A 20,816-nucleotide genomic window follows, 5' to 3' on the forward strand; every position below is an offset into this window, starting at 1 on the left:
TTCCTGGGATGTAACTGGGACCAACTTCAACATCCTCCTCATAAACATTTTTAACACTCGGAGCAAAACAGTGAGGAGCAGGAAAGGGGCGTGAGCAGGGTGAGCACTGGAGGCAGCTCTGGCATCTTGTCTGTGTAAAGTTAAATTATGAGGATCTTCTTATGAACTGCCAGGAAGCAAGCCATGCTTTCTTTATTACAGGAAAATATGGGATTAAAATCCACCTGAGCAAGGACAGAGAGGCTTGGTGGGCGTCTTTTCACGTACTCCTGTGTAAAACTGATTTCACATCCCCACTGGGGCACTGTCTGTGTGCCACATGTTCCTCTGCCCCTGAGATGAGAGCTGATAGGTTTATTAGTTTATTAGCTTTTTCTTTTTACAAATGCAAAGTATCCTGCATCTGTAGGCCACGGAGCTACTTTACAACTCATTATCCAAATGCCACAAGGAATCTGGTGAGTGAAGATCTTTAAATAAACTCCAAGCCAAGTGAGTTATTTAGGAGCTGCAGATGTTTTGGCTGTAAAGCAATGGTGTGTAGTGAGGGTAGAGGACTGGGGGTTCACCTCAGCACTTCTGAAACTGGAAAACTCCTCCTTGTTGGGGCACAGTAACATCCTAAAATAAATCCTAGGAATCAAGGAAAAGCTAAACCAGCTGCAGGAAGAGCATTCTCCTGAAAGGAGCAAAAGCTTCTTATCAAAAGGACTGAGGCAAAAATCAACAAGTGCTTAAATCCACTGAAATGGGTGTGGGTCAGACCCCGAGTGAGAGACAACAGGTTGGGATTGCAGTGCAAATAGCTGAGTGATAGTTTTTCCTCTCCCAAGCAATGTTTCTTCCTTTGGCCATGCCAGCCAAGTAATCAAAATTGTTCTTTGTAAGAACACCACCACATGGAAGAGCTTTCTTCTGGCCTCTCTGACTTTCAGCTGGGGTGCTATAAAGCTGAGGCTGGAAGCCGTCCTAAATTTAGCCTAAAAGAATAAATTGTGGCTGACGCAATGGCTGTAATTTACCCACAGGTTTATCTGAGGTTCAGGTGTTTTCTGGCCAGAATAGCTGAGCTTTTTGAGAGAGCTTCTGGGCCAAGCAGCTGCAGTGTTGTAACCCAGGCAGGAGTCACTGCAGGGAGCCTTGGAGAGCCCTGCCCTGCAAAGGGGGAAGGACACAACCAGCTCTGACATCTCTGCTTTCAACAGGGAACATAAAACCGGGCAAAAGCAGCAGCTTGTTCCCATGGAAGAGATGAGAAGAGGACCCAAGGTGCAGATTGAGACATCCATTCCAGTCTTTGGAATGCTGAGCCTTCCCAGGTGTTGGCAAGCCCTGGCTGCTGCCACGGGAAGCTGAGAGGTGCAGGGGAGAGGCTCCAAGGAACTCTCTGGAAGTGTGACACGGAGCGTGGAGCTGTCTGACTCCAACACTGCAACTGCTACATGAAACAAAGCACCGATAAAAATAGTGTGTTTTCTTGCCATGCTTCATTTCCTTCTGGATAGGCTCAAAATGTCCCTGTTTGATTCTTTTCTTTGTACAACTTCAGTGAGTCATTGTGATCACAGTGCTCTGGCAGCATCTTGAAAAGCTCTGAAATACAAAATATTTCCCTGAAATTGCCAAATGTTTTACACGGAAGTGGCTACATTTCAGATAGTCCGGTGATGATCTTCCTGGGGTTTTAACTCTATCTATCTCCATCTTGTGAAAGTTACTGAGATTTTAAAATAATTGCCCAATGCTTTATGTGTTTTGGAGAAGTAAAGTGTATTGTGCTCCATCCCTTCCCCCAAAAAAGTGTTTCCTCCTCCCCCTGAAAGTGTTTATTTTTAGATAATAAAGGGATCATAGTCCTGCTAAGTACACAGACTATTTAAGATCCAGCATCCCTGTCATTTTCCCACATCTCTCTAAGCATCTGTTGGAAAATAAATCAATCACTCTGCACTGGATACCAGAGTATATTCCCTGGAACAGATCACATGCAGGGTGTTGTCAGTGATCCCTGGGATCACCTCAGCAGAGGTGTGAGACAGGTGCAGGATAATTTGCCCACTTGAATGCTAAACTCTCCACAGAGTGATGGCTTTTATCACCTCTGCTAAAGCTGCCTGTTGTGGCCACTTTGCACATGGAGATATGGAATGTGTGCTATAAAAAGGGACTGCTGAGCTGTGTCTGCTGCCCAGAATTTCTCCCTGAGCACACTCACACCCGTGTGGCTCTCCTGAGCTGTAGGTTTGTCTTTAGCTCCATGGTGAACCATGGATTACCTTTGATATCCCCACCAGGTTTCCTCATCTCCAGCACTGCTGGCTGCTTCCCTACTGCAGGAGTGTCTGTCTGTGAGGGAGATCAACACTGGTTTTGCTTGATCATTTTTATAAAATACATTCACCTTGGCCATCCATTTTTGCTGTAACATATAAAAAAATGCACTTTCTCTGGTTGAACAAGCTGCCTGTTGAGAAGAGGGTGATGCTGTGCATCCTGTGCTTGGATTTGGTGAGGACACACAGTTTGAGGCTGTGGAGCAGTTGCAGAGCTCTGTATGTGACAGCTCTGCCATTACCTGTGACGAGGTGCTGAACGTGGGCATCTGTCTGGGCTTGACGTGCGCTGTTGGTAACGATTCATTGTCCAGACAGCTGCTGTGTCCAGACAAACATCTCGCAGGAACCCAGGCCATATGTTCCTGCAGCATTAAAGCTGCCCTGTCTCAGTGTTTACAGGATATTTTATATCTGATATGGGCCAAGGTAGGTTGGGAAAAGCAGAGAAAATGTCCTGACCCTTGGTATCACCTCGCCACCATCTCTGTCTCTGTAGTGACAATTCCTAGCAGGATAGAAGTGAGAGCAGATTTCTAGAGCATTGTCTGGTTTATCTCTCCTGTTTGCAGGACACTTGTTCAGATTCATCTTCATGAAACCTTGGATATCTAGATTTGACTGATAGGTGGTTAATTCATTACATCCATCAGACTGGGATCAGAGGTGGCAGTGGCTAGACTGCAAATCAGGGCTCTCAAGCAGCTGAGGACAGGCTTGCCTCTCTAAAACTTCTATTTCTATTTGATTTTAAAATTCTAAGCATCATTTTCTTGGGGGTTGTCAGGACTTTCAGTTCCATGAGTGAGGGCGGCAGAGTGGCAGGGACCGTGGCTGGCAGGGACAGTCCAAAGGGACATCCTGACTCCTGCCAGTGCCACAGAGGTGTGACCCTGCACTGGCTGGAGGAAGGGGAGCAGCAGAGAAGCCCTTGGTGGTGGTTGGGACAGGGACAGTGCTGTTCCTGCAGGGGTCAGAGGTGTGTTCATCCCCACACATCCCTGATCAAATGCTGCTCAGGCTCAGGTACTGCTGCTTGTCAGGTCACTGTCACCAAACCCATGGAGCTGGGCTGGGTTTGTGACCCAGAGCTGCAGCCCCAGCTCCAGAGGCAGTGTGGGGAGCAGCCCAGCCCTTCTGTGGATTTTCCTGTCACTTCTAACTCCTGCCATTCCTTGGGTGAAGCAGCCTCCTCCTGCCTGATTCATTCAGTGCCATCCCAGTACATTTGATATCACCATAATTTCCATGTTTAGTGAGTTATATTTTTTTTTAAATGCTTTGTGACACTTGTAAATGAAGCAGGTAGAGAGAGTAGATTTTGGAAAAGCAGGAACATCTGGTGCTTGGATGTTTTGGTCGACAAGTTTGTGAAATTAATACAGTCCTAAAGTGGGGAAGAAAAATGACACCTTGAAGTTGTGAGTTAATTAGCTCTGACTCTCAGGTGCTTGGGAGCAGGGCTGGGATTGTCACACTCTGACTGCGGATGGCTCCTCACACCTGGCATCTTTCCAGGTCATTCTCTGCAGCAAGAGCAGGACCAGGCTGTTGAGATTGGTTTCTCCCCACATTCAAAGAGGCTTTTGTGGTCGTTTAAATGACCCGTTAGTGGACACAGCGTAAGCTCTGTGACCCAGCAGCACCTGTAGCATTTGTTCTGCTAAGAAAAACTAGAATCTGGTGTAAATTCTGGTTTTACGGTTTGAAGAAAATTAGGAGAGGATATTCTGAAGAAGCATCTCCTTTTCCCTGGCTAATCTGGCTTGCTCACAGCCACAGCAGAAATCTGAAGTCATTATAACAATTACTGGCAAGATCCAAAGTAAAGCTTCAAGAAAAAGCGATAAATCAAAATCTATCTTTAATTTTGTATTTGCATATTGTTTCTATTTCAGTCTGTATAAGATTAATCCTTTTTTGACCTCTTTACTGAGGTTTTGGCAAGTAGCAAATGCAGCCTTGAGTGTACTAAATGTCATCCTGTCTAAAATACTTAACAACACAGCCTGCAGTGGGAAAGCAACACCTTGTTACCACGAGCTGCTAAAGACAGGTGAAACCAGCTCTTGTGAAAACTTGCCAAGTGATTTTGCTTCTAATAACTATCCATAATAAATGTGGAAGCAGATATGAGTTGGATGTGAGAGCAACAAAATTAAACACTTCTGTGTTTAAACATCAAGTTCCTCAAAACTTAATAAACTTCCTTTGTCTGCTGCTGAGTTCATTGGATAAACACACAGGAGGTAATAATTTTGTTGGGATACGTTTTAAAAATACAGAGGTCTTTTACAGGTCATCAATGCTGCACTGGCTCTGGCTGCTAAACCCCAAAGCAAACTGGCTCAGGAGAACATGGATCTGTTCAAGGAGCAGTGGGAGAGGCAAGTCCGTGTGCTGACGGATGCCGTGGATGACATCACTTCCATCGATGACTTCCTGGCTGTGTCAGGTAATCAGGGCTCCAGGCTGAGAGATAATCATCCTCCTAAAAGAGGAAAGGGGTGGTTTGGACATGTGTTCTGGAGTCTGTGAGGCTTTTGGAAGGGATGTGTTGTCACATCTCACCTGGGATCACCTTGTGCCCAACGAGGTGTGGAAGCGCAGCAGGAGATCTGGTTTCAAGGAGAAGACACTTTATGTCCCAAGGTTTGGAATTGCTGGCTGAACTAAGGATGAATTACCATTTAGCTGCTGTAGACAAGCCTCACCAGTAACTTGGGGGGAAATAGAACATGTTTATGTCCGAGGTAGGAACTAGCAGAAAAAATTATCCCTCAGGTCACCTTAGACTGCCATGTAAACAAAACTGAATATCAAACCGTGGTTGTACAAGTTAATTAAAATAAAACTGTTCATACCATGTCAGCTTTAGTAAAGTTTTAGGAGTTCTTTAAAGAGATTGGATCATTATAATAGATTAATAATTACATTTGGCAAAGTACTTGCCAAGATAATCCATTTTATCAGCATCTTGATAAAGATCCACTGCCAGCTGCTGTGACCTAAAAATAATGGGGGCATTTTTATTTCCACATCCTTTAATTGCACTCTAGTCAGAGGACATGGAGATGCAGCCATGTGAATTGTGTCTACAACGGTGTTCACAAATCACCAGTGCAAGCTGGGGTTCTAATTTCCGTGGTGCAAGCAGGTTTGGGCATCTAAAGTGACCTAAAACCTCCAGTTGTAAAGAGTGATTTCACAGGAGGATGTGTGGAGTCAGAAGAACCAGGTGAACAGAAAATGTAGATGAGAAATCAAGGTTCTGAATTAAGAGATCATGTTTTTTTTATTATTAAGATAAACCAAAGAAAAGCCCAAGTGGTGTTCCTGTGATGAGTCACCTGCATTGTCATACACACTGTATTGTGGCTTCCTGGGCTCTCTGTAAAATTCCTCTTTGCAATGAATGAGCATTGCAAAGAGGAACTGCCAAACTTCTTGGGCAGTTCAGTGTCCCAGCTCGTTGTATCCGTGTGTGCTTACTGAGCAGCAGCAGCTGGAATTGCACAGCTGGGAGGAGCCTGGTTTGGGGAAATCTGTGCAGAGGGAATTGTGTGCTGAAGTTAGAGGCTCCACTTGAAGCTTTCCCACAAGTGTACAAACATGTGAGAAGGAAAAGCTGGGTGTCCATACAAACACAGCCTACGTGGAGCTGTCAAAATCACTTTCCTTCCCTTGTTATCCAGGTTTAGCACCATAAGACTCAAGTGAGTTGTGGGCAGGACAACCCCATCTTCTGCAGGGATGCAGGTTAGAACAGAACTGGGGTTTTGGCTAAATGACCAAATCTGTTGCGTGGCTGTACTCTCAGGAGCTTGGCAGTAAGCAGAGGTTTCTTTCCTGGGGTGGTGGCACATTGACTCATGGGAGTTCACCTCGAGTGAGTGCTCACCACCCAAAATGGAGCCAAGGAAATGTAGTTTGAGACATCTCCAGATATTCAAGTGCATTCAGTAATTCTTTATATGTGTGTGTTATTGAAGACATGGTAGAAAAATATTAAAGCAATAAATACTCTTTTAAACATTATTTGTTTGAACTTTGATAAATGTTTTCCATATAATGCCACAACTCCAATTCATCTGCTAAAAGTCTGAACTTCACTTTGAATAAAGTCGTGCTGGGTATGATTTATATCAAGTGCTGTTTGGAGTTATTAGGATGTTTATATCAGTTACTAACTGGGCTGTAAGCAGAATTTAAAGGAGTTCCTGTGAGTGCATGAGTATGTGCATATATAAATATGTATGTAAGCCATCCCACATCCCTACTGTGTGGTGTGCTGAAGTAAAGGCTTCACCATTCAGCTCATGCTACAGAATTGTATCAATTATCCACAAGTAAAGGCTTGATGAAAGAGATGCTGGGTTTAGGTAACAGCAGAACATGTAGAAGAAGGATCCGTCAGTGCACAGTGCTGCAGGTGAGCTTGCAGGTGACAGCACTTTCCTAGGTACAGCAGCAGAAGGGCCCTGTTGAGTTAGGGCAGGGTCTGGGGGAGGCTCACTGTCAGGATGGGAGGTGGATGGCACAGGAGCCCTGTAGCCTAGAGATGTCTGTGTGCTTCCAGCCATGAGTGATGTGCAGCTCAGGGAGCTCCAGCGTCAGAGGTGCTATCTCCTGAACAGTCCTTGACAGATTTTTCTCATTTAAGCTGGTGTTAGTTGTTCTTTCGACCACTAAACTGCTGGCACCTCCATCATCCTGTGCAAAGATTCACAGCTGAAGTGTGCTCCCTGTGAAGAACCTCCTTGTTTTGCACTGTCGCCTGTTTGGTTCATTTGATGCCCCTACTTGTACTAAAGATGGTGAAGAGGTTTTTTTCCCCCCTTCTTTCTCTTCATGTTGTTTGTAAACATGCAGAGTTCTGCCATGCCCTTTGTCAGTCATTGCTTCCCTGACTGCACAGTCTCTGCCTGTTTCATTATTCCTCATTTCAAAGATCTCCTGTACCTTCTGTAATTCTTATCACTTACCAGTACCTTCCCAAAGCACTCTGGGTGTTGGTGTGCCCACTGTCTCTGTTCTTTAGAGCAGTTGCTGATAGCACCGTGTAATTGTCAAATTCAATGTTCTGAAATTACCTGAATCTCCTTTGAAACTCTCTTAAAAAACCATTCCACTTGCTGCCTTCTGTTCCTCTGCTGCTGACAGAGGTTTATGCCACAGATTGCCCATCTCAGTGGAACTGTTTTTTCTGAAGAGCCTCCCAGTGAATAGTGTCAGGATGAACACTGTATTTACAGGAATGCAAAGTCCCCAGTGTTTGCTCCATGTGCTGCCTGACCTGGCTCCTGCAGTGCCCCTTGGCAGCAGAGGTTCAGCATGGAAATGGTTCTGAGACCTTCCACAGGAGGTGCAGCAGAGAAGCACAGTTGTATTTATGAATCTGTGGCTTCATCTCCCGACTGTTGCTCTTTGATTTTGATCTCCTGTAGCCCTCAGACTCCCTCACAGGCTGCTGGGGTTGTTTGGAAAAGCATTGCTTCATCCGTTTAATGTGGAGGTGGGTGGAGGTGGAAGGTGTTTGGTGGGCGTGGATTGAAGATTGACAGTCATGGGTGACTTTTTATTCTGTAGCTTTTCACAGTTTAATGTATTTCCTTGTTTAGTCTAAAAATCATTACTGTGGAAAAATACCTTTCCTTTTACCCTGTTGCCCAACCACACCATTTTCCCTGCAGCTATTTTGGTGGGACAAGATCTCTTTGCTGTTGCCTGTGCTGTGTTGTGTTGCTGTGGGAAGTTTCTCCTGCTCAGCAGGAGGACAGGGGGGTTTGGATGTGGAACAGCCTTCTCCCATCCCCAGAGGTGCCGGTGGGGAACCCGTGTTCCGTGTGCTCGAAGGATGGGGAGCACTGGGTGTATTTACAAGGACTCAGCACGGTGTCAGATCTTATCTGTTATCATCCAGCTGGAGAATATCTCCAGAGCAGATAGACCTGACAGTCCTGCACTTCCATGGACCCTTTGCAAACTGCCCTGTGGGTTATCTCCCTCTAGAAGGGACTTTCTGGCCACTTCACGTCTGCAAAAGGCATTAAATGATCAGCAGACATTTAAATATTCACCTTCATTTTGTCCATGCTTTTTATTAAAGTTCGGATAATCCAAAGAGGCTTTTAAATGGTCTGTGGCTTAATTTATTCATTTAGGAATTGAAGCAATAAACAGTCTATGTTTTGGCCTGCCGCCAAAGCTTTTTCTTTGGGCTCCTGCAGTTCCCAGGGCTGTCTCTTCTTTAAATACCCTCTGTGCTCGCTGTGGCTCCTGTGCCTGCTCACTGACTTGTCAAATCACTAATGAACCTGCTCTTTGCTCTCTCAGGGCCACATTCTGCCCTCAGCTGAACCTGCTCAGGCTGAGTTGCTTCAGAGGGATTTCACAAGTGTAATTTTTGCCCAGGTTACTTACTGAAGTCTCGCAATATTGCACCTGGCTGTGTTAATTTTATGTGTATCAGGCGTAACTTCCCACAGCAATCCTTTCAGGCAGTTCCTCCAAATCCTCTCCCAGCCAGCACTGTGAGCTTCTTGTCTCTACAAACTCTTGCAAAATAGCTCTTTTACTACCTGCAGAGGGAATAAAAGCCACTTGCACGGGTTGGCAGTGTGGAAAGATTAAGTCAATGGTAATTAACACTGGAAACTATTTTAAGTGACAGAGCAGAAATGTTTCCAAGTTGGTTTCTTACCAAGCAGCCCAAATGCTGGTGTTGGATGATGACACCGAAATATTAGTCCTGGTACATTAAAGAGTTCTCTACCAGAGTTTGGAAGTCTATAATAATAGTTTGGGAGATCTTAAGGGTAGGTTTCCCCAAATAAGGATCCCAATTTCTTTAGGCATCTTCAGAAATCTCTTAGAGGGTTTTTCCCATTTTGGGCTCCTTGGACTCGATGAATAGGGAAAATATCTCTTTACAAAACCAGAAAAGGTATATTTTAAAAGCTAATTGCAAACAGAGGTCTTGCCTTTATTTTTTTTTTTTTGTTTGTTTTCTGAACAGTCAGTGAGTGCTGTGTGGCTGGAATGCTTTCCACATTATTCACTGCATACATTACGTGTCTCAGATGGGAATGGGCGACTGACAGTGTAATGTGCTCTGATGGAATGTGTGTGGCTGTAGGAAAACACTCTGGAGGAAGCTGGAAACTGCACCAAGTGTCTGTTGCAGTGTTGAGGAGAGTAGGTGTGGTGCTGGGGAGGTGCCCATCATCCCACGTGCACTGGCAGGGGAGTGGTTTGCAGGTATTTGAAATAAGGGCTGGGGCAATCCAGGGGAGAAATATGGAAAGAAACCAGGGGAGAACTCAGAAGTGCTCAGCTTTCCTGTTGGTAAAATAGAGTACAAACAGGGGCAGGACGTTTGGAGGCCAATTGGTGAATGGATTGGTGTTTTTTTGACACCTCCTGTGGAAGGGCAGCTCTTTGCTGGTTGTAGTGACCTTCACATTAACGCTTGACAGCATCTCCATGGAGCTTCTGTAGAGCAGGTTCCACGCTGAGCGCTTGCCATGCTGATGACTGCGACAGAAAAGACATTGCCATCTAAATCCTCCTTCTTTTACCTCCAGAGAATCACATTTTAGAAGATGTAAACAAATGCGTCATCGCTCTCCAAGAAAAAGATGTGGATGGCTTAGACCGCACGGCCGGCGCGATCCGGGGCCGCGCTGCTCGGGTCATTCACGTGGTCACCTCGGAGATGGACAACTACGAACCTGGAGTGTACACTGAGAAGGTCCTGGAAGCAACCAAGTTACTGTCCAACACAGGTAAGGGTCGCTCACTCCCAGGAGCCCTGAGTTGCTGTTGCTCAAAAGCTTGTGGGCAGCTGGGTACCCATGTACCTGTGAAATCTGTTAAAGACTCAATTTGCTGTAATGCAAATTAGTGGGACTTGTTTGCAAAACTGTTGCAAAGTGAGAAGTGTGATTTTGCTGTGTTGACTGGCTCAAAGCTCAGCTGTGCACAAGGTGTCCCTGAGTGTGCTCGCTGTCATGGACTGGGCTGTGGAAAGCAAAAACACCGGGAATGAGTCCCAGACGTGAGTGAAGGCTTGGAAGTTGTGCTGTGCTCATCTTGGAATATTGCACCAGGCTCTGCAGCTATTCAGGGTCCAGAAGGAAGATCACATTCCCTCAGCAGAATAAATGTAGGGTAATAATTAGGGTAAATTTTCTAAAGTATCTTTACAGCTGTTGTAAGAGCACTGAAGGTTGTAATGCCCCACACATAAACACCTAATCAGGCTGTTCCCTATGAACTACTGGTGACATCCATAAGGGTGAGGGGTGATTCTGGCTGCTTCAGTGCTAGCCACTCGTTGCTGGTTTTGCTTTAATTACTTTGATGAGGAATCAAGGGTGACACTGAAGAGACTGCAGACTCTAACTGGTTCTGGCATGTTCTTCCTGGGGCACCATGAGTCACTGAAATGCAGCAGTGCAACCTGCCCCCTTCCAGTGCTTCTTAAACTTGAGTTTCCTGATGGTAGCATGACTTTTCCCCCCCCCCCCCCAAAAAATGATGTAAATCTGCAGGGAACATCAAACAAACAATTAATATTTTATCCCATAGTTTCTAAGGGCTTTCCCAGGTTATTTCTCCTTGTCCATTAGAAGGGTCTGATAAACTTCGCTGTCCAAGGGGAAAACACAAAGAGCAGCAGTGTAAGCAGAAACGGAGCTGGATTAAGACTTCGCCACCTGTACCAAATGTGATTTCAATGGAAGGACTGCACAGCTTCCAGGACAGTTAAGAGCAAGGCAGGAGTGGGAAGCAGAGAGTGGCTTGGGGTGGGAACTTTGTGACCAGCTTTGTGACCAGCTTTGTGCTCTGGGTCCAGTCATGCCACGCTTCACGGAGCAAGTGGAAGCTGCAGTGGAAGCGCTGAGCTCCGACCCTGCCCAGCCCATGGACGAGAACGAGTTCATCGACGCCTCCCGGCTGGTGTACGACGGCATCCGCGACATCAGGAAAGCTGTGCTGATGATCCGGGTGAGCACAACTTCCCCCACAGCTTTCCCTGCCTCTCTTCAACTGACAGCCGTCAGGATAATGGAGAGCAGACAGGAGAAAATTTTCATTTAGCTCCTATTAACATTCAGAGTCTTAAAATGTGCTAATCGCTGTGGAGCACTTGAGCTGTGCCTTTGGATTCAGATTCATTAACCAGATCTGAGCATCCACGATGGCCAGAGTTGTGTTGCTAAATACCCTTCATGCATCTTTTGTAATCTCATGGTAATTCCTGGCTCATTAATGTGCTAAAATCAGTGACCTTTCAGTTAACAACAGCAAATTAATTCAGAACTATAGATGCTTGTTGATGGTATGAGAGCTTAGAAATAAAATCTAATGGCTCTTCATTACGTAAATTTTGAGAATTAATGTTAGCTAGTTAAAAGGAAGCTCAGATGAGTTCAGTCTGTAGTTCCTAGAGCATGTAATTTGTTAATTGGCTAACCTGGGTAAACAGGGGCAGCTCACAGAGGCCTTGACTCCTGTGTGCTTGCAGTGGGTGTGACTTGGGAGCCCTAATTTCTGGTAGGCCAGACACAGAAGCGCACAGTTGGTTGAAGGGATGCAGAAAAGGATGCTTCTGGTTGCAGGTGATCCATGGACCTATTTCTTGGATCTTACTGGGGCAAAAATGGGCAGGAGCCAGGCATAATGAAGATAAATATAGGGGATTTATTCCTCTTTTTTTTCTTTTCCTTGTATTCCTTTGACTCTCAAAAACTGCCTTGGTCTTTCAGACTGGTGACCATGGCAGATGCAGCTTGGTGGTCAGTAAATCAAGAATGTACAGCCCCTGAAGATATGTGATTACAGTAGCCATTGCAATGGCATCTTTCATGTTTGCTACTTAAAGCAAAGAATCAGATGAGAATCCAGGAGAAAAGCTGACAACCACACCTGTGCTCTCCATGGAATTTTTTTCAGACAAGCTCAGGATTTATAGACAGACAGTGGTAGTTGAGGATATCAAAGCCTTCCTGCTGTGCACACAGAGGGTGTGATTCCCCCCCTGCTGAAGCCCTTGTTACTCAGGACAGGGGCTGGGCTGCCAGTCCCAGTGGGCAGCAATTACCTGGGCTGGCAGTGCCAGGAACGCTGATGTTTGCCCTGGCCACACAGCAGCCACCTAGAAGGAAGTTAAAATATTAGCACTTGTCATCCAGAGAGTTTATTTTGGGATAAAAGAGCCATCCAAATGCAGATCCCAGGGCTCTCCAGGCCTTGGTGTAACCCTGCTCACAGGGGCTCATTCACTTCAGCTTTGTCCAGAAGCTCTTGCTCTTTACAGGGACCAGCAGGAGAAGCCACTGTAACACCTCCTCTTTGTGTTTATGCAGGGTATTTTCAAAACTACCATCTCACTATATCTGTATTTATTGAAGAGAAGCTCTTCCCCCCTCCCTGCTGCCCAGGCTGGTCACTCCAGAGGAGTTTCTGCCCTTGGTGGCACTTGAAAGGCAGAGTTACACTTTGTGTGTCCCTGGGCTTTGGGAGGGATGGGCAGAGAGGAGTCACTGAGAAATCACGTACAGCAGAACTGTTTTCTTTATGCTTTTTCTTTTTTTTTTTTTTTTTTTAAATATTGATACACTGAGCTACTTTTTAGTGTGTGTCCCTCTGCTGATTTTGAGGATATACCCTGTTCTCCAGGGCCTGGAGAGGAGGCTGAAATACCCAAAGTCTTGATTGTCACCCTACTCACCTTTGCTTTTTGGCAATTATTTTGCATGTCCATCTCTATTTTCACTGTGTCACAAAGTGTCTGTAGTGGAAGACAAGTCTGTGAAATTCAAAGCATAGGAAAAAAATCTTAAGAACAGGGACTTTATTTGCATCTTATCTGTTAATCACAATTTATTGCATCTTTCAGTGAAGTTCTTTTTTGACCCAGCTCTGGAGAATTTTCATGAAGTACCACTTTAGCAAAGACGTAGTATTTTGACAAACATGCTGTTTAAACTTGATAGGCTTTATAAAAAGTTCGCCAGCTACAGACTGGCAGTAGCAAAAATAAATCCTAGGCAAGCAGGAACTAGGTCAGATGTGTTTAGCCTACAGCATAAAAGCTGGCCCTTACTAGCTGAAATTTTTCAGCTTTTCCCGAGGGATAAGGATAAACTTTAAGATATTTTATCTGTTATTAATTTAGTCAATGCTTTGATTCATAATTGTGCTGAAGACACTTGTCTGTGCTTCTGAACCAGCCCTCAGAGCTGTGTGTAATTCCAGCTTCAGAATCTCGAATGAAGCTTTTACATTTAATCAACTTGCAAAAGCACTGTTCCTTTTGCAAGAACTTTTTTCTGTCTTTCAGATGCTGAGTGCATTAATGTCCTAACAAATCTCAGCTGTTTAGTTACTGCTGCGTGATTCTGGGGATCCCTATGGTGTTTAACAGGAGCAGTCAAGCACATCAAATCACACGTGTTCAGAGCTGGATACAATCCCTATATTTACCTTTTTGTTGAAAACATGGAATAATTTTTACCTCCACTGATTTCCATTCTCTCTACTTGAAAAATAATATTCTTGTTGGTTTTCAGAGCTGTGAAATCTGTAGTTTGACTCTGCTTGAATGCTTTTTCCTCAGACTCCTGAAGAGCTGGATGATTCTGACTTTGAGACCGAGGATTTCGATGTCCGAAGCAGAACCAGCATCCAGACTGAGGATGATCAGCTCATTGCTGGACAGAGTGCAAGGGTAAGGCACAAACCTCAGCATTATCAAAGTGAGACCTGCCTTCAAGACACACTTCAGCTTGCTTTGAAAACCCAGGTTAAATTTGGGAGGGTGGTGATAAAAATTGCTGGATCAGAAAACTGGCATTCTTTGTATTCAGCATTCTTCTGAAAAGGAGGCTGAGTGAAATGCAGTTGGTCTGATGGATGTGAGAAACATCAGTGTTCTATTTTGGGTATTCTGAAAGATCAAATTCCTTTTAGGACCAAGAAACTACATCACATTTTGATATCACATAGATGGTAATCAGGTGAGCTTCTGCAGGGATGTACAGGGCAGATCACTCCATTGGATTAATGTTATTTTCAGCAGACAAACATTAACTTTATGAGAAAAAAATCTTCCCAAAATGTCTCCTCACACACGTGCTGGTGTGTGTTTGGTCACTGAGCATTTATCAAGACAACATTGAGAGGAACTCAACAATGAAATCATTTCAACTAACTGCATTTCCTGTGACTCAAAAATGAAAGCATTGATTGGCAATATATAATCATTAAGAGGTGAAACCCTAAAATCAGTGCATTGAAAGAAGACCAAGCCTTACCTATTGCTTTTATTTGACACGGCCCCTCTGGATCGATAACAATTTACACTCTTGGGAAAGTGCCATGGCAGATTTTTTGTGGAGGCCCTTCCTGCCAGGCAAGAAGTAGTCAGACCTTATTTATCAAACTTGGGCCACGTTGGCTTGGGAATTGCACCAGCTGGGAGTATTTTGATGCTCCCCTCCCTTGCACAAGCACTTTCTATGCCTGGACCCTCACCCCCTTCTATTTAAATGCAGACATTGCTCATTTACCTCTTAGCACAGCAGCTGCCAGAGGATTTTTAGTACCAAAGGCTCCTTTTTGCCTGCTCCTGGAGGCATCTGTGCTCCCAGTATTTATGAAGGCAAGGCCATGGAGTCTTACACAGGCTATAAACCCAGTCTGAGAGATTTTATTTGGGAGTAAGCACATGCTCTTTATTTTCACTTACTCTTTCCTCAGCAGACATGTTTCAAAAGAGTACAGCTAGCTTTTTGCAGGGAAGAGACTGGTAATACTTCTTATTATCCTCAATACCCAAGTGGAACTTAATTTTAAAACGTTGAAATTTTCTGTAAAAGACAAGTCCTCCTTCTTCATGCAGTTTTATTTTGAGGGATGGTAATATGTGGCAAATTTGTTTGGAGTCTTAACAGCTTTATCATGCAAAGGCCCATATTTTAAGTGTCAACTTGTCTTTCTGGGCACTTTTTCTTAAAAAAGAGTATAAACTTTGGTTCAAAATGGAAGCAAATGGCTCTGTAAAGCCTCTAGGTAGAGGATTGCTATTAACGTTTTATCCCCCATCTACATGACTGAAATTGGTTATTAGTGAAATGTTCCAAAAAGCCTCTACAAGGCAGCAGGAGGCCATGTGAGAAAACTCTTCTCTTCCAGGCTATCATGGCTCAGCTCCCTCAAGAGCAGAAAGCCAAGATTGCTGAGCAGGTTGCCAGCTTCCAGGAGGAGAAGAGTAAATTGGATGCTGAAGTGTCAAAATGGGACGACAGTGGCAATGACATCATTGTCCTGGCCAAACAGATGTGTATGATCATGATGGAAATGACAGATTTCACCAGGTGAGGCTTTTTCATTTGTGCTCACTCCGAGCTGCCTGGGCTGCTGGGCTTTCAATGAGACACCGTGCAAGTTCTCCTAAGAATCTCACTTCTTATAATTTCTTTTAAATGGTGCCCTGTTCCAGCTGCATATTTACTGGGGAGATGCATTATTGTGCAGTGGCTGGGTGGTAATAACTGTTTAAATTGATCTACAGATACACAGCAGTTATTGCATGTCTTTCTTCCTTTCTTTCTTCAGGGTGATTCTTGTCCCCAGGAATATATATATATATTTGCTCAGTTCTTTACAGCATTAAATTCTATGGGCTTCTCAATATTGCCATACTGCAGAAATAGTTCCTAGTACAGTTATTTGCAGAGGAAAGAGAGGGTTTTTGATGCCTTTTGAAATTAATTTACCAGATTTTATATAACACTGTTTTTTAAACTTCATGTTCCATTCCATAAAAATTGCAAATCTGTCTTCTAAAATGTTATCTCTTATCATCATTAAGCTGCTCAAAGCAGTAAAATTTAAGATGTTTTTATTCCTAGATTTGAGCTAAATGTGGGGAAGAGCTGAAAGGGGGTAACTCTTGAAAATGAAGGTGCTGTAATGGCTGCTCCAGCCTTTTCCTGCCCTTTGGGTGAGGAGTCACTGCCAGCACAGTGTGGAACAGAAAAAGGACATAGAATTCACTGCTGTGGTTTCCTGGTGCTAGGAGGGAGCGTCTGCTCTGTTTTGCAGGGGCAAAGGTCCTCTGAAGAACACGTCAGATGTGATCAGTGCAGCCAAGAAGATCGCAGAGGCCGGGTCCAGGATGGACAAGCTGGGCCGGACCATTGCTGACCACGTAAGTCACAGTCCTGGAGCCTCCTCCTGGAGCACCAAGGAGCAAGAGATCTTTCAATCCTGCAGGCATGATGAACAGATGAAAATGTGTTTGCTTTTGGGGTGTTTTAACTGATTTTCCAGATCTGCTGCTAGAAAATTCTGTTCTTTCCAGCTGCTCTCCTGCCTCCCTGAGCAGTGACACAGCAGCTTGGCTGGAAGCAAGCGCCTGGGACTTTGTGCCAGCCCTGCTTCAGGTCACGTAGAGCCAGGGCAGTGCCAGTGCTGAGCAGGACCCAGGCTGGGCTCACGTCACACCCAGAGCACTCCTGGTGCTTCCCAAAGCACAGACTGCAGGGACAGCACCTGTACAATGGCACCTGGCCTATTGCACAACCTTTAATACCGGTTTTGAGGCAGCTTTTTAAGATTAACAGTTTCCACAGACTGAGTGAGGAGGGTGTCAAAGCTCTCTGGTGTTTTTTCCACTGTCCAGTCAGAGCTGATGAAGGCTTGGAGCAAGGCCTGCAGTGACCCGAGCGTGGCTGTGCTGTCCCAGTGTTGGGAAGGAATTCTTACAGGACTGAATGAGCATGGCCAGCTCAGGGATTTATGCAATGCCTGTCCTGAGCCACTTAGAAACTGGGGCAAGCAAGAGCACCTTTGGCCACAGCCCACACCCAAATAGCAGGGAAACATCAACAGTTAGTAATAATGTTCCACCTTCCAGAGAGACTTTGAAATTCAGGGAGGTTAAGTCTGAGATCATGGACTAAACTTTGTTTTCTCCAGTGGTCACTTGCTTTCCAGGCCTTTTCAGGATGGAAATTTGTAGTGCAAGGTTTTAACTGAACTGGTGTCACTTTGAAAGTAAATCATTGCAGTGAAGGACTCTCTCTTAATGTTGCATTCAGAGGTGCTTGTCTACACCCTCCTTTATTAATGATGCAGAGAGAAGTGTTCAATGGGGAGATAAATTTGATAAGTGTTTTTTCAAATGGCTTTCCTTGCTACAGCATTTTGACAGCCTTGTTTCTGCAAGAACCAGGTGTGCTGCTGGTGTAGCTAAATGAAGCAAGGAGCAGTTTGTGTTCGAGGTCTTAGGGGAACTTGGGCTGAAGGTTTACAATGCCTTTTTCTTTTTTTTATTTAATTCACATGTTTTATGCAAAGTTGGTATATGGTTTTCTGTACCAAGCCATTTCAAAATATAAAAGAAAACTACTTTTAGTAGCAGCAAGGTCCTTAAAAATGTAACAGATTAAGCACGTGTTTGAAGATAAATATGAGCAGCACTGTACAGTTAGTCATTTTGACAAGAATATAGCTTTTTCCTGACTCCATACTCTGCTAATACTTTGAACCTGCATATTTCATTAGATGTGCTTCCATACTCTTTAGAAACGTGTTAATGTGGAGCAGTGTGACAGCTACAGAGCAGGGACAGCCCCGAGCACTGGTTCCTGCTCTCCCTGCTCCTGGCTGGGAGCACATGGAGGGGCTGTGTCCTGTGTGCTGGCTGACACCAGAGCTGTGACCCCTTGTGTCAGTGTGCCAGCACCTCCCAGCTCTGCCTTTGGGCCCTTCTGCAGCACATTCCTCTGGAGCTTCAAGAGCTGCTGTCCCAGGAATTCCCTGTCTGTTGGGAAGAGTTCTGCCATCAGCTGCAGGTTCTCCCCAAGGTTTCCATCCCTCACTCCAAGCAGCTGCTGCTTGCTGGGAACAGGGGAATATGAAGCAGTTATGAGCACAACACAGATGACAATGATTTGCAGCAAGGGTTCTCTCTGTTATTTATTTTTTGAATGTCAAAACACCTACAAAGCCAAAGGAACTTTCTGTTCCTTTTTTCCTTTCGTAGCGGTGGGAGGCTGAGGTTACATCAGTTCTGATCATCCACTGAGAAGCAGCTGGGGCTGAGAGTAGGGGTTGCTCCACTTCCCAGTAAAAGGCTCCAGCAGCCTCGTGCTGGGGAGACTGGACCCTGGCTGGGGGGGCTGGGGTGGGGACCCTGGGCCAGGCTGGTGGCAGCTGCTGGCACACATGGTCAGTGCCTGTCCTGCCAAGGAGCTGCCTCCCCAAAACAGCTGCTGGCAGTTCCTGCTGGGCCCAACTGACACCCGGGGCTGAGGGGCATGTTTTGGGAATCCTGGTGCAGCAGGGCCCATTTCCAAGGGAGAGGCAGTGGGAGGAAGAAGCTCTCAGGTTGCTGACTCTCCCCTGCAGCCGCTGGGGATGGGCTGTGTGCATCAGCACACACCACCAGGGCTCTGCTGTCTTCCCCTGCCCCTTTTCTCTGCAAAAACAGAGAAAAGGGTGATTCTGCTTCTCTGCAGGCTCAGCTGGGGCAGCAGGAACTGAAAGTGGGGGGGGGGGGGGGTGTTTGCTGTGTCCAGGATGGAGCCTGGATTTGACCTGGAGCAGCCAGTTTAGCTTTTGCCAGTAACCTTCCCTGAGTCTGTGGCAGCAGTTCAGTTTGGGGGTTTGAGAAGGTGGGGTGTCCCCCAACATGTTTATTTCCATCTGCACTGCACTCCCTGCTGGGTTGTGCTGTGGGAATCCTCCCATATCAGCTCTGCAGATGGGGATTGTGGCTGTGGGTTAGTCCAGTAATGTCGTAATTCCTGATCAGTGTTCAAATTGTTGCCTTTTGGGTTTTTTGATTTGTATCCAAGTGCTCCTGCCTAGAAAAGGACAGGGCTCCTGCAGGCACCCGCAGTGCCTTTTGTTGATGCTCTTTTTTATCTCGTGTTACATCTCCATTTAAACCTCATCTGTCTTTGAGCTGAGTCCTCGATCCTGCCTGCAGAAACAGCACACACAGGAGAGGATCTGGGTCTCCATCTCACACCATACTGATGTACACAGCCCAGTGATGATTCCTATTCCACGAAGGTTTTCTGCCTTCCTCAGCTGTTGGTGATGGTGCAGCAGCCTCCTGCCTTGAGAGTCTTTCCTTGAAGGGTTTCACAGCCCGACAGAGTAGCTGGAATTGTTGAGCCATCCCCCTGACGTGCTGTACTGGGCATTTGTCAGCCCTGGAGCCCCTGCACTGCTGTGCTGCTCACTCGCTGTGTTAGATAAGCTCTCTGGGAGATGGAGAGCAGTTTCCAAAATGGTAATTTGGGCTTTTCATTAGTTCTTTGGCCAGGGCTATTTGTGGACTTGCTCTTAAACATTTTGTACTGCTGACTAATATCGATTAGCTTAAGAAATTAACCTGCAAGCTTTGCTGCTTTGTTAGGCAGGGCTTCACTGCACTGATGGAAGCTGCGTGCCCATGTCGAGAGTTGCAATTACTTTGGGTGTTCCATCATTTTCCTTGGGACTAAGAAGGTGGTTTCATGACTGTTGGTGGGGTCAGATGCCATAAAGCCATGCAGATCTCCCAGTGCAGTGCCCCTGTGTGTGTGTGCGTGAGCTCTGTGTGCACATCACTGCAGCACCTGCGTTACCTCTGCTCAGCACAGAGACCACTTTGCCTTACAAAATCTGCTTGTTCTGGCCCTGGAAAAAAACAAATGGATGTGTTAGCTGCATTCGCCTTCACTGCAGAGGGAAATGCCTGTTCTGGCAGATTGAGTGCTGTTGAGAAGGAAATGCTCCATGTGAGTGGGACCCTGCTTGCACATCCCTGTGTGTGCACCACTATCTGCTCCTCTTTCATACAAAGAAGAGAGCTTCTGCTTCCATCTCATAGCTAAGGAGAGAAAATCTGCTGGGAGAATCAGGGCTCAGAGCCTGCTGCTCACAGCCAGGAGGGGATTTTTACCTTGCCCTCAAAGGGGAGGAGAAGCTGCATGCCAGTGCAACAACCCTCAGCTGGAGTGAAGCATTAAATAATGAAGTGGTGCCACATTGAAGATTAATCTTCCAGTCATGCCATGTCCATTATGAATCTTCATCAGATGGTCCATTGCACAGGATCAGGGTCTTAGGTGAAATGAGATTTTGCTGTGAACAGGGGTGTGTGAAAAAGAGCTCTTAAATCACTCTGGATGGGGTGAAGCTGTCCAGAAGGGAGGAGATCCCTGCAGGGTGTAATGCCAGGTGAATTCCACTGCTACAGCTGAAATAATGCTGGGCACAGTGCAGCCTGCCTCAGAGCAGGAGATAAGGATCAGTGGGAGTCTGATGGTGGTTTTGTCCAGGAGGCCTGTGGATGCTGGCTGGGAAGATGAGATGATGAGTGACCATTTCCATGGAACAGGAGCTGTCTGTGGGGTACAACAACTGATGCTTCTCTGGGGTTCAGAGCAGAGCTTAAGCAACATGGGATGTGAC

At 45.6% G+C, this 20,816-nt stretch overlaps 1 protein-coding gene across 1 annotated transcript in view; it reads left to right on the top strand.

Moving 5' to 3' along the window:
- CTNNA1 (catenin alpha 1) overlaps positions 1-20,816 on the top strand; it is a 117,961-nt gene that overhangs the window by 92,441 nt on the left and 4,704 nt on the right. The window contains exons 11-16 of the mRNA XM_053990875.1: positions 4,632-4,788; positions 9,920-10,120; positions 11,194-11,345; positions 13,960-14,070; positions 15,537-15,718; positions 16,449-16,554. Of these exons, the coding sequence (XP_053846850.1) occupies positions 4,632-4,788; positions 9,920-10,120; positions 11,194-11,345; positions 13,960-14,070; positions 15,537-15,718; positions 16,449-16,554 (909 nt within the window). The remainder of the gene's footprint in view (positions 1-4,631; positions 4,789-9,919; positions 10,121-11,193; positions 11,346-13,959; positions 14,071-15,536; positions 15,719-16,448; positions 16,555-20,816) is intronic.

This window comes from Vidua macroura, chromosome 15 (genome assembly GCF_024509145.1).
Source record: "Vidua macroura isolate BioBank_ID:100142 chromosome 15, ASM2450914v1, whole genome shotgun sequence".
Lineage (NCBI taxonomy): Eukaryota > Metazoa > Chordata > Aves > Passeriformes > Viduidae > Vidua > Vidua macroura.